The 12,676-nt window shown below is 38.5% G+C and overlaps 1 protein-coding gene across 3 annotated transcripts in view; it reads right to left on the bottom strand.

The window, feature by feature from the left end:
* The window catches only part of LOC100707237 (vasoactive intestinal polypeptide receptor 2), a 48,846-nt gene that overhangs the window by 11,666 nt on the left and 24,504 nt on the right, over window positions 1–12,676 (bottom strand). For all 3 annotated transcript variants that reach the window (XM_005464332.4, XM_005464333.4, XM_025910486.1), the window contains exon 5: window positions 1,998–2,095. In XM_005464332.4, the coding sequence (XP_005464389.1) occupies window positions 1,998–2,095 (98 nt within the window). The remainder of the gene's footprint in view (window positions 1–1,997; window positions 2,096–12,676) is intronic.

The raw sequence follows: 12,676 nt of genomic DNA, 5'->3' as shown, positions 1-12,676 counted from the left end.
CTTAAAAAAGTTTGTTTTCTTTAAAAAGATGACCTGAGGGGCTGCACAAGGGCCCAGCATAAGACTATGAATCATGCAAAGTCACTCTGGTAGAGTTTAAGAATAGAAATATGGAGCTATGATGTAAAAACTGCAGGCAAAATCATTTTTTACGTTCATCACCATCTTTTTATGTTTAAAAAGCGAGAGAGAGAGTTTATGCAGACTTTTCAGGGTTATTGTATTAATAGAGAAAGTGTGAGGCACCTTTGTTTGTCCTTCATAAGAAGCCTCATTTACATATAAGAGATGTTTATTTTAGGTTGTTCCACCACCACCCCTGTGGATGTTTCCAGCAGTGTCCTTGTTAAGCTCAAAAGCATCGCCCTTGCTTTTGTTACTTTTATTTTCTCTTTTAGATAAGTAAGAAAATGTTCATCCGTCCATGTGCACACAACATTACAAATCATGACATCCAAAGGCAACAATTTGTAGAAGTTTTAGCTTCTAGTTATAGTTAGTTATAGTTAGGGCTGGGTCGGGTGACCATGAATGACCTCTTAGTTATGCTGCCACAGCCTCAGGCAGCTGTTGGACTTTCCACGAAGCACAGACAACTTCTCCTCTCTCCACTCTTCCACACAGCATGTCCTTAGATGCCACCACTGCGTTTGTGTTCTCTGTCTTCCCTATGCCTCTCCAACCTGTTCGCTTGTTCCAACAAGTCTGTCCAACACATGTTTTCTTCCTGAGGCGAAGTATAAAACTCCTTCTGATGCATCCTTTGACCACCTAGAGATGCATCCCATACTATCAGTTGCTTCTTAGCTTTAACTTTTTTTTCTATTTCCATTTTGGTTTATTCAACTTTAGTTGTGTTTTGTGTGGTTTTGCAGCATTTTTTATTTGCTGGTGTCCATTTGATCTCTCAGGGCCACTGTACTAAGAGGTAAAAATACCTTTTTTCAGGGTTACTGTGATGGAACATGTTCACTCAAATCCTAATAAGTAGTAAATGCCCTGATGGAGTTAGTGGCACCATCAGGACAAGCAAGGCAATCAATGCTTGTCCAGTGAAATCTAAAAATAGATATTGATTAAAATCAAACTTGACTTAAGTTTGACTAAAGTATCTTAAAGTAGGATTGATCTGCTTTACTCTGCTTGAATCATATACTGACAGTCATATTAATGGGCGTGTTTGTGTCCTGTCAACAGCGGCTGCAGCTGGGCAAACTGAGAGGACAGCTGCTTTTTCTGGTTGTTTGAACATGCATATTGGGGATTATCGTCTCGTCTTTGATGGGAGACAAGTCGTCTGCGGCTCTGCTTTCAGTGTTCTAGGATCAGATAGGATCTGTGCTTTAGGTGGAAAAAGAGCTAAAGTTAGCAAGTTATTATCAGAATGATCATGTGTAAAGTAAAAGAGTTACAGTTTTTGTAGTTACAGAAGATGTTTTTAACAGTAGCTTTTTAATAGCTGTATTATTAAATATTTAATATTATTACATATTTATATAAGAATACTTAAACTGAGCTCATCTTAAACATCTGCAGCAGAAGCATTAATCCATATAACATTAATGGGGAACATTTTTCTGTACGAATGATACTTTTACTTTTGAAATTTGGGCAGTAATGCAGTTTTGTGTGTAGTGAGGTGCTTTCATAGTTTTTATTTCTACTTTTACTGCATCAGACAAAACTCTACAGCTCAATATTTGCACTTCCTGAATGTCTGTGACTCCACAGCTTCCTTTATGCTTCTCTTTCCTCCACTTTCCCATTCATCAAACAAGTGGTGACAGCGCTGTGGTCTCTGAACCTGCACTTTTTGGATGATTTCTCCCTGTTATGGGGATTTTTCCCCCCACTGTAACTATGTGGGCACTAATGTTCTGTCAGTGGTTTGTGTCTTTATAGTATAAAGTGCCTTGAGATGACTTGTAATTTTGGTCACCATGAATTAAACCGAAATCTTAGTGCTTCTGTGAGCTGTGGTCAGTGAGTGTTTTTACCTGAACAAACAGATGATGATGGTGCTGGTTAGCAGAGTGATGATTGACAGGCTGTGGCCCAGATTGGACAGAATCTGCACCGCCTTGTAGAAGACCAGCTGCAGACATACACAAAACAGAATTATTATTATTTTCCTGCTTATAGAATCATAAATAATGGAGCCGCTGTCACATCGATTGTGAAGCACAGCTGGGTCCCCATCCTGAGTGTACACTATGCTTCATAATGTAACAGTGGATCCTGTGAGCACCTCAAATGTTCATGTAGATGATACATTTTAATGACATTGTTTGGCTTTAATGACTGCTGAGTAAAATGAATTGAAATAAATATATCTTAGTAAAGGATCTAATTAGACTCAAACGAGACTTCTTATTCTTCTGTCAGGAAAACTGACCGCAAGTGGCGCTGCTGTATGATTCTTTATTTACTCTCCATAAAAAGAAAAGCCTTTAAATTTGATTTGTTTATTTATTCAAATTCCAACCTGAGAAAATAAACACGCACAGCCAATAGGAAACAAGCATTCTCAGACACCAATTTCATCACCTTGAAAAACCCACAAATTTTTGCCTCAAACCTTTTATATGTTCAGAGGAGTAGAAACTGAAGACATAAGACACTGTCCTGGAGAGGACCACAGGATTCCTTTTGTTAATGCATAACCTACATATTTACTTTAATTATTCCTCTCTACAGTCATGTGACAGCTTTACTCTAAAGTTGAGTCACTACCAATCCTGAAAGGTATCGAGGTTTATTCATGCTGTCCTGTGCTGCGATCTTTATGGATTTATCAGTCTGATCACAACATTTCACCAAAAAAGAGTGTTTCAATAGATTTTTTATGTTTCTGCTGGTTTATTTCTTATTTGGTGTTTGCATTTAACCCCGTGTCATGTTGGTTGATAATGGCATCCTTCAGGTCCACCATTATTTATTTTGCCAATAAAAATATTTGTATAAAAGTTCATTTATGAACTACAAAAATTTGGGGCAACATCTTCGTGCATGCATTTTTAAATTCAAGCAGTCTAAACACCAAAAAGGCATCTTCTGAATGGTGACGTGCACTTTATAGAACTGCTGAAACTTCCGCAGTGGGAATGTGTTTCATATTCAAACATGATCTTTAAACAAAATAGCTTGTTTCCCTTTGAAACCTGATTATATAATCTACTATACCGTCTACATGTGTGTCCTATTCTTCTGCCATGAATCTATTACTTTCTTTTTCTAGGCACCTCTAAATTTAGAAGAAGTGGTACAAATATGTGGTACGCATAGTTACCTTGAGGTCCAGGTATGTAGGCTGTAACTGCAGGGACAGATATTGACTTTTATTGTACTCATGCTTCTGAGTTCATCAATGTTTTGAGTTATAGTGAATAAGTAAAGAAGAACTCTCTAATGCCCTGTAAAATCCCAAAATAGTTCAACCGAAAAAGGGTAAATGGCCACTGAGGATTTCATAACTTGCACAAGGGTATTTCCTTTTATAAATACAATCTGATCACAGAGGAGGAAAAAGTGGGAGAGAAATAACTGTCCAGGAAATTTTTCCCACACCACGAAGCAGTGATGATACACTGATGAAACACGGCACTCATTATGCCCACTGCTTCTTTGTCCAGAGTGGAGATGCTCTTTCACAATAAGGGGAGGGTCAGGATAAGAATGAGGATCTGTTCCTTCTCAAAACAGTTCAAACCTCTCCTCTGATTCTGGCCAACACACACCCACAGAGCATTAATGCTGCTCACAATGTGTGGGTTTCTCAGTGCCTGGCGTTTGTTGCTATCTCATCATGTATAAACAACATTCCCCACCTCTGACACACCATCTGGCAATTAACCAGATATACACATTACACATCTACATCTAGCCTATATAAAATATACTCACTGACCTCTTTATTAGGTTAACATCGCTTCACAATGCTGAGGTCCATCCATCCATCCATCCATCTTCTACCACTGACAGCAGAGAAACCCAGACCTCCCTATTCCCTGCTTCCTCCAGCTCATCCATAGGGACACTCAGGCATTCCCAAGTCAGCTGCGATATATTTATATATCCAGCAGGTCCTTTCTCTCTTCCTGGAAGTGGGCACCCAGGAGTCATCCAAATCAGATGCCTGACTACCTTACAATTGTACAATTTCTGTGAACCTGTATGAATTCTAACCTCAGCTTCCCGTTCTTAGCTGACAGGAGTTGTACCCGATGTGCTCCTCTGCTGCTGCTTCAAGGTTCAATCTGTTGTGTCTTCAGAGATGCTTTTCTGCATATCTTGACTATAACAAGTGGTTATTGAAGTAACTGTTGCCTTCCGATCAGCACAAAGAAGTCGGGCCTTTCTTCTCTGACCTCTGACATGAACACATCATCTTTGCCCAGAAAACTTTCATTCACTTGATGTTTTCTCCTTTTTGAGAAAAGGTCCACAGAGATGGCTGCGTGGGAAAATCCCATTAGATCAGCGGCTTCTGAAATAGAAGACCAGCCCATCTGGCACCAACATCAATGTTACATCCAAAGTCACTTAATTCACCTTCCTTCCCCATTGTCATGCTCGGTTTGAACTTCAGCAGGTTGACTTGATCAGGTCTACATGCCAGTCAGTTTACATAGAGTTGTACAAATGTTACATAAAAGCACTTTTAGTTTTTACCTGATGCCTGTCCAGTAAACAACTCAATGTCTTGTTTTGGTGTGTTGGTGTGTTTATTGTCACATACATTGGGGCTTACAAACCCAGCATGTCTGAGGAGGTAAGACAAACATAAATCACCAACAAAACATGCTAGTTATGCAGGAAATGTGGCTAACAGCACCCGGAGGACAGGGTTTCAGGCAAAACAGAGAAAATGTCTCCTCTTTAAGGTCTAAAGTCCTCACATAGATGGATTTCCTGAAGTACGGGAAGTAAGTGGAAGTTATCATTTTGAAACATTTGTATTTTTCACGATTTCCATTTTTGGAGACTTACATGTTCTCTCTGTTCTTCTTTTTAAATTTCTTTTTATCAATTTGTCTATTCTATCTTTGGCAATCACTCACTCTTTCCATTTCCTCTTATTTCTTATCTTTCATTTTTCTTTTTCATTGCTTAATTACGTACTCACTTGTTATTTTTCACACAATATTCACCGCCTAATGATCTATCACGTCCTCCCCTTAAATCTTTTCCATCTGTGGTCCAGAGATTTCCCATCATTCTGACAAAGTTTGTTCACTAACTTATTTTGATAATCTTGATGGTCATTCATATTTGAACTATTGTGATAATTTACTTTAGTCTAATGACTCCTAAAAGAGAGCTTAAATTTCTTTGGAATGTTCAATATTTACATTTTAGTGAAACTGTTCTGCAGACTTTGAGGTGACGCAGATAAAATATATGAACGCGTGAGACTTTTTTCCATTGTGGCGTTTCTACTTTTAGAGTTTCAGTCCCTGTCTGTCCACTGTAAATATCCGCACACGGAGACAAATATCTGAGCATACACAGACGGTCGCAGCCTGGCATCGGTGTCTCATTCCTCAGTACGATTCTCAGGCCTTCTGGCTAGGAGCTGATGACCTGCTGGCTCTGGTCTGCTGCAGCCGCACTGCCTTCTATGTCCAAATGCATCATCTCCATCCATAAACTCTGGCTCATTCGCTCTCCATTTCTGCCTCCTGTCCTACACTGGAGGATTAAAATAATGCTGAACTTTAGGCTGGGTGGCCATGGTTAAAGTTTAAATATACAGGAGTTCTGCTCCTGTAGAGTTTTAAATCAGAACTGCAGGACAGAGACCTCTGCCCATCAGATGTCATTCAGGCTAAAAATATTCCTGTTTAATCTCAGTTAGCTCAATTAGTTGTTTGATTGCAGAAAGAATTTCTAAATGATGTATTTAAACAAAAACGCATTGAACAATCAAAGACAAGGCTCTCGACTGGAGACACAAAACACTACCAAGTAATAAATATGAGGTATGAAAACTTCTAACAGCTACAGCTTACTCACATCTTAAACTCAGGACTGAGTCTTTATGATGGACAAGCCCAAGTATAATTATATCACCAGACAGTAATGACTTCTCAGTAAGCTGCATATGATACAAATCATAATTATGTCGGCATTCTCTCTTTTTTAATCTGGGAGATAAATAAAGTTGGAGAAGTTGTTCTGTGTGAATAATTTCTTTGGTCACAAAGATGAGTACAAAACAGCGTTCTTCACTTTCATGACAGAAACAGGAAGCATGCTCTTTGACAAAGTGAAACCGTTGTGCAGACTTTGAGCAGTGAAATGTTTTTCATCTCAAAGCCTGTTTTGAACTCTGGCAGCTCTGTGTTGATTGCTGATTGGAGAGGCTGCAGTGGCCGAACATAACTCAATTTTAAGGCTTTTATTTTTTTCTATATTTGTGTTATTTTTTCCATCTAATTGCTGCATTTTAAGAGGGAATCAATGCACAGACTCCTGTGGTCAGAAGTTATTTTTTAATTACAAAAAGCATGCATGATGAGCTTAAAACTCAAAAGGATTGTGCAATAGGAACATAAATCAGAGACAGATGAAAAACTCATAAAACAAATCCAAAGTTATATCTGTTGTTTTTCTTCTTTCCCTGTCACTGGGCTCTCAGAGCCACCACATTAAATATGAGATGATATCACCGTGTTGGTGTCGTTCCTACAACATCATGAAAATGTCAGTGCTCCAAGGTCGTCCCTGCAACTGATCATTCATGTTGTTTTAACTCAAGAAGAAAGCATGGTCAAAGGAGAGGTTTCATTGTCTCCAACTCTTTCTATGGAAAAGTCACTGTAGTGCACAAGCTTTCTAAAACCCGGTGGGAAAACCCAAACCGCAATCTTTTCTGAAAGCAGTTCAAGTAGTTTTGTTTCACAAACCTAACCAAACTGCAACTGAAAACTGGAAATAATTCTTTATACCAAACTGAGTCAACCAAGTCTGAAGGAAATAAATGATCATTTCCTGTGATCGCACTCAAGACAAGAACCCTAATTTTTCTAAATAAATCATTAGCATGGATAAGTGAAACCAATGTGGATGTGAGTTAAACTAAAAAATTTTCTACACGCCTGAAAAGAGCAAGCCCTCTGGTTAAAAAAAAAAAAAGGCCAGTTGTATAAAATCCTTGCGTCATGGACTGCTGTCACACACGGGACTGTGGATTGCTTGGAGCCCAAATGCAGGACGCAGGAGACAGAAGTGAACATGAGCTGAACTGTTAATGGTGTTGAATCCAAAAGCCCAAAAACAGAGATTGAAGGCAGGAGACTTTCAAGAAATACTAGAAACCACAGAACTAAGAAACACACAGCTACTTTTAAAGACATAAAGACAAACACAAAGATGAGACTGTTAGAAGGAACTGAATGAAACCACTGGTGAAATCACTAAATATAAACCTAAAGTCATCAGAAACTAAAGCTAAGAACTGAAGTCACAAACAACAAGGCTCATATACACAAGGGGAAACAAACAGTATTATTAACAGAAAACTAAATACTGACTAAGCAATGTATACAGAAGCCAATGAAAACCCAGAAGAGTGATGGACTAATAAAAACTCAAAACCGGGTTTAACGCTGAGACGTCCAGACAAGGATGAAGGCAGTCGTTTTATCACCTGTATGCTATGAGTGTGAGGATGTCTCTGCAGTCGGTGTGAGCTCAGTGCCAGTGGTGTCGTCTGGCTTCAGCAGAATGTTTTCCAGATGGAAAACCTTCATCTCTCCCACAGGAAACGAAGAAAAGCTTTACTAAAAAGCAAAAAGCTACACCTGAGGCTCTGGACAGGATCACAATTAAGCCAACTGTTCATGTCTGTGTGTGAATGTGCGCTTGTGGTTTATCTCTGGAGGTTAAAGTGAGACAGAAAGATCTGGAACAGCGCCCAGATAACTTCAACATAACTATCAAGTTCAAATTCATTTTACTTTTATTTATGTAGCACAAGGTCTCAACAACCATCGGCTCAAGGGACAATATTACAGAGAGAACCCCAAGTATCAGAACAGCCCTTAGTGACAGTAGTGAGGAAGAACACGCTTTCAACAGGAAGAAACATGGAGGCTCTGACTCATCAAATCAGAGACTAATGTCATCCCACGGCCCCTCTTACAACCAGGACTTTCACTACAAGATTATTACAGTCAAAAGGATTTGTGACAAAAATATTTTGATATGCATAAAAACAATCAAAAATACTTCATGATAAACAATTCATGATAATACATTACTTTATGATAAACAATATTTGCATTTAATGCTATGTTTTGAGAATGGCATGGTTTTGTTTGGTGGTAATATAAACCCTGATGATGGTGGTGGTAATAAATGGCACATCAAATGAGAAAATGTGGACACATCTGCCTACATCTGGCTGTATTAATGCTCAGAAAATTACATTAAACAAACTGGAAGAAATTTCCAGCTTTTATTAGTAATAATATTGGACTTGTAGCCTTGTAAAACTGCCATAAATTCATATTTCATATCAAACCCTGACAGCATCTGGAAGTTTTCAGTGATACATAAAAATGACCTTAAAGTGCAACAATAAGTGATGAGCAGTAGTTTTGCGTTGAATGGTGAATCAATATAATGCATGAAATCAGAAGCATGTTCAGCTCACACACTGGGAAACTAATCATTTAAGGTCATCGGTGTTGTGGTTCATCTGAATTCAAGCTACATTCGCTTGAATTCAGATTTTCAGATACATTCGCGCATTACACATCCAGATAAAAAAATTGTTGCCTAAATTACTGCAAAATGGAAAGATCTTAAAAACGAGATTACATAAGGTGCATGTCCTGTTATCAAAGAAGCAGCAAAGATTCTTACTATAAAAATTCCAGTCCAAAGTTTACAAAAATAACACTCCAGAAACTTGAAAAAAATTATGTGTAAAGAGTCATACAAGAATGTGCCATTTAAAGGAAAAGTGTCTTTTTAAATGTTCAGCAAGGATGGATGGATGTTCGTGGGTGTCAAACACATTTTACATCTTGGGCCACAAACATCCCGCTGTGACCTCAAGTGAGCTGGACCAATCACACTACATGAAAAATGTGTAAAGTTGCAGGAAACGTTCTGCAAGTTCATTCAGTTCAGAATGTCAGTACACACTGTCCTGTGATTACAAAATATAAAGTTGGGGGTTATTTTTATCATATCATTTTTTATACTGTGAACTCACTGTAAAAGCAAACAAAAAACACATATTTCTATAGTAGATAGTGAAAAAACAGGAACTTTAATGTCATTTAATTTTGTATTTAACAGATAATTAATCTGGTGTAGTATTAATGGCAAATAGGGGTGAGGCACAGTCTTTATCAATCAGCAGTTAAAACGTTTAACTGATTGGAGTCTTTGCTGGGCTGAGTCAGCCAGATAATTCATATCTGTATTCTACATGCTAAATGCCGTTTTGCACTAACTTAAATCTTTTTCTCATACATGGCATATAACAGCATCACAGCGAGGGGCGGTAAAAGTTTGACATTGATTTGGGGCTTTCAGTGTTGATTTTGTCATTTTTTCATGAGACTTCACAAGAGCAATGGTTAATGCATAACCAGTTGCGTCTTGTAATGGACTGTGGTGGTTTGGAACCAAATGCATGAGGTTGGAGGCACAAGTATAGTCCAAAGATGCCGACAGAAATTCAATAACACAGGGGATAAGGAACGCTGCAGAGAGGGGATATGGTGTGCAAAAAAACATAACAGGCACTGTGACAAAGACTAAGTGGAAGAAAAAAATATTTATATACAGAGGGATAGGCCAACAGGAGAAATGAAGACAATCAGGACAATTAGGGGAGACAGGCAGGAAGCAAAACTAACACGCGAAACAAAAGAAAACACATTTTCTGAGTCTTTGAAACAAGTCAGAGGGAGGCACATGGAAATTGGGAAATATGGGAAATGTTGAGGAAAATATGACTTAGAATAACAGACAAGGGTTAATCCACAACCTTCAACTTATTACTAGAAACTGAAATGTGAAAACAGCAAGAGACTTAATAAAATATCATAAGAATGATAAGAAATCATAGATAGATAGATAGATAGATAGATAGATAGATAGATAGATAGATAGATAGAAGGAAAAGGAAATGTTTAATAAGGGCTTTATTATTGATCAGACATTGATCAGAGCATCAAACTGGATTACAGGGTAAGTCTTACTCTTAAAACAAGTTATATAAACATTGGTTACAACTTCATAGCAGTCATCCAAACAACGTTTACAGCTGTACCAGATATTTTCTGGTGGGCTGAGGAGCATTTCTGCTCTGTTGACTGTTGGGATTAGTCAACAGCACATGACAGGAAACATCACAACTGGCCCCTACAAACTGTATGCTTTATGCTTGCATCCCATAGACCAGGGGTCTGCAACCTTTAACACCCGAAGAGCCACTTGGACCCGGTTTCCACGCAAAAGAAAACACTGGGAGCCGCAAATACTTTTTGAAATCTAAAATGAAGATAACACTGTATATATTGTTTTTTTACCTTTATGCTTTGTGTGAACAACTAAAGTAAGTAAGTAAAGTTTATTTATTAAGCGCTTTTCACAGACAGGCAGTCACAAAGCGCTGTACACAAATATTAAAATAAACAATACAATCAATAGACATTATACACAATGTAAAAGATCAAATGTAAATAATGTAAAGAATATAAAATACGTAGATCAACAAAAGGCTTGTTTGAACAGAAAGGTTTTTAACTGCTTTTTAAAAGAATCCACAGAGCAACTAAGGTGTGTTGCTTATAAAATCCATGAAGTGCTACAGAGAAAATTACATTTTAGTTATGTAATGAACACATTTTGAACTCTTAAAGAAATATAACAAAAGGAAAGACACCCAGCTGAACTAAAATGATCCATGTAGCAAACAAAAACTGTTGTGAGCCGCCACCTTTTTAAAAAGTAATTGGAAAAAAAAAGCACTATGCCGCTAAAAAAAAATAGATATTTGCAAAATTCTGCCTAAATATCTATTTTACCTGGTTAATGTGTGTGGCGGGGCGTGGTCTGCAGTGCCGCTGAATGGGAGTCGGACGCACCTGAGCGGCACCCGCAATCGCCTCGCCGCCTTAAAGTCTGTTCTCTCTCTGCTGTTGTGTTGTCGGGTTGTGAGCTGAAAAGCTACAGCCGGCTGTATGCGTACATCAACCGTGTGTGAAAAGTGGTCAATAAAGAGATGCTGAAAAGCATGTCCATGCAAACATCGTCGGGTCTGCCGTGATATGTTTACAATGAGACTTCTGGTCCCAAACCTCTGCGCACAGCGTCTGCAAATCGGGGCTTTCATCTTTACGCAGGACTGTAAGCTGTCATCTGTGAGGCGTGAGCGGTGTTTGTTTTTAACATAGTTCACGGTGGAGAACAGCTGCCGACATAATGTGGATCCGAAGATCCATAATTGGCCTACCTGGGGTTGAAAGTCTCGATAAATGCACGGCGTTTCGGCGGGTACACCGGCTTCCGCGAGTGTGACGCTTATTTTGAGCGATGAAAAAAAAATATATATATATATATATATATATATATAATTTTATTTTTATATTTCAAAATCACAACAATCTTCCAATATAGAACTACAAGTTTTTTTTAAAAAAGAACTAAACACAAATAAAATGCACTTCAGCTAAATACTTCTAATTTATTTTCCCAAACCATCGGCCGAGTAAAGGCGCGGAGCCGCGGGTTGCCGACCCCTGCCATAGACCCAAGACACCTCTTTTTTTCTCTGCAAGGTAGACATGGACACAGTGTAATGTGCAATGATCAAGTAAAGAGAGAGAGCTCTTTCATGTTTTTCTATGACACATAAAGGTATTCATTTCAAACTCTGCGATATCTTTGTATTTCTTTATTTAAGAGTAAGATCTGAGTGAAACAGGCCTGGACAGGTAGGGAAAAATATGTTGCAACAGTTAACAACTGCCAGCAACCTCCTGCAACTATTTGCCAAGTGGTTGTGGAATACACAGTTTTTTCCTACAACCAGGGCTCCTGGTTCCCGAGGGATCACCAACTGGTGTCTAGGCTTCAGGGACTGGGGCTTTAGTAGTTGATTGCACCGTGGCTGACACCAAACCTTAACAACCACTCACCACTGATTGGGGAATATGCGTCTTTCCCTTTCAACTAGTGGTTTCCAGATGGTTGCAAATCAGTCTCTCGGCCTGTGTGACTGGGGCCTAAGCTGCTTTTTTTGTGCTTGGCCTTGTACATTTGTATGTGATTTGAATGGTGAGTTTTTGAAGGTAAATCCATGGCTATAGCACACTTTGGAAGCTTTATGTTTAGGTAAGCTGATAAGGAACTGGCACAATTTTCATCCCAGTATACAGAGTCTCACTGTGTGCAGATAAAATTTTAATGTTAAGTAAATGACACATACATGTGGTTATGGATAGTGACTCTGGCTCCCTTTAGATATCCATCCATCCATCCATCCATCCATCCATCCATCCATCCATCCATCCATCATAGGAACTTATCCCAGCTGTAATAGCGCAGTTGTAATGTATTTGCTAATAAACGACTAATGTCACTCTTGTTCTTTTCTTCTAAATTTCTATATGGACTGTGGCCACAATAGTCATAATAGGAAAATCTGATA

The sequence above is a fragment of the Oreochromis niloticus genome, linkage group LG9, assembly GCF_001858045.2.
Source record: "Oreochromis niloticus isolate F11D_XX linkage group LG9, O_niloticus_UMD_NMBU, whole genome shotgun sequence".
NCBI classification, from domain to species: domain Eukaryota; kingdom Metazoa; phylum Chordata; class Actinopteri; order Cichliformes; family Cichlidae; genus Oreochromis; species Oreochromis niloticus.
This window is presented reverse-complemented; position numbering and strand designations above follow the sequence as displayed.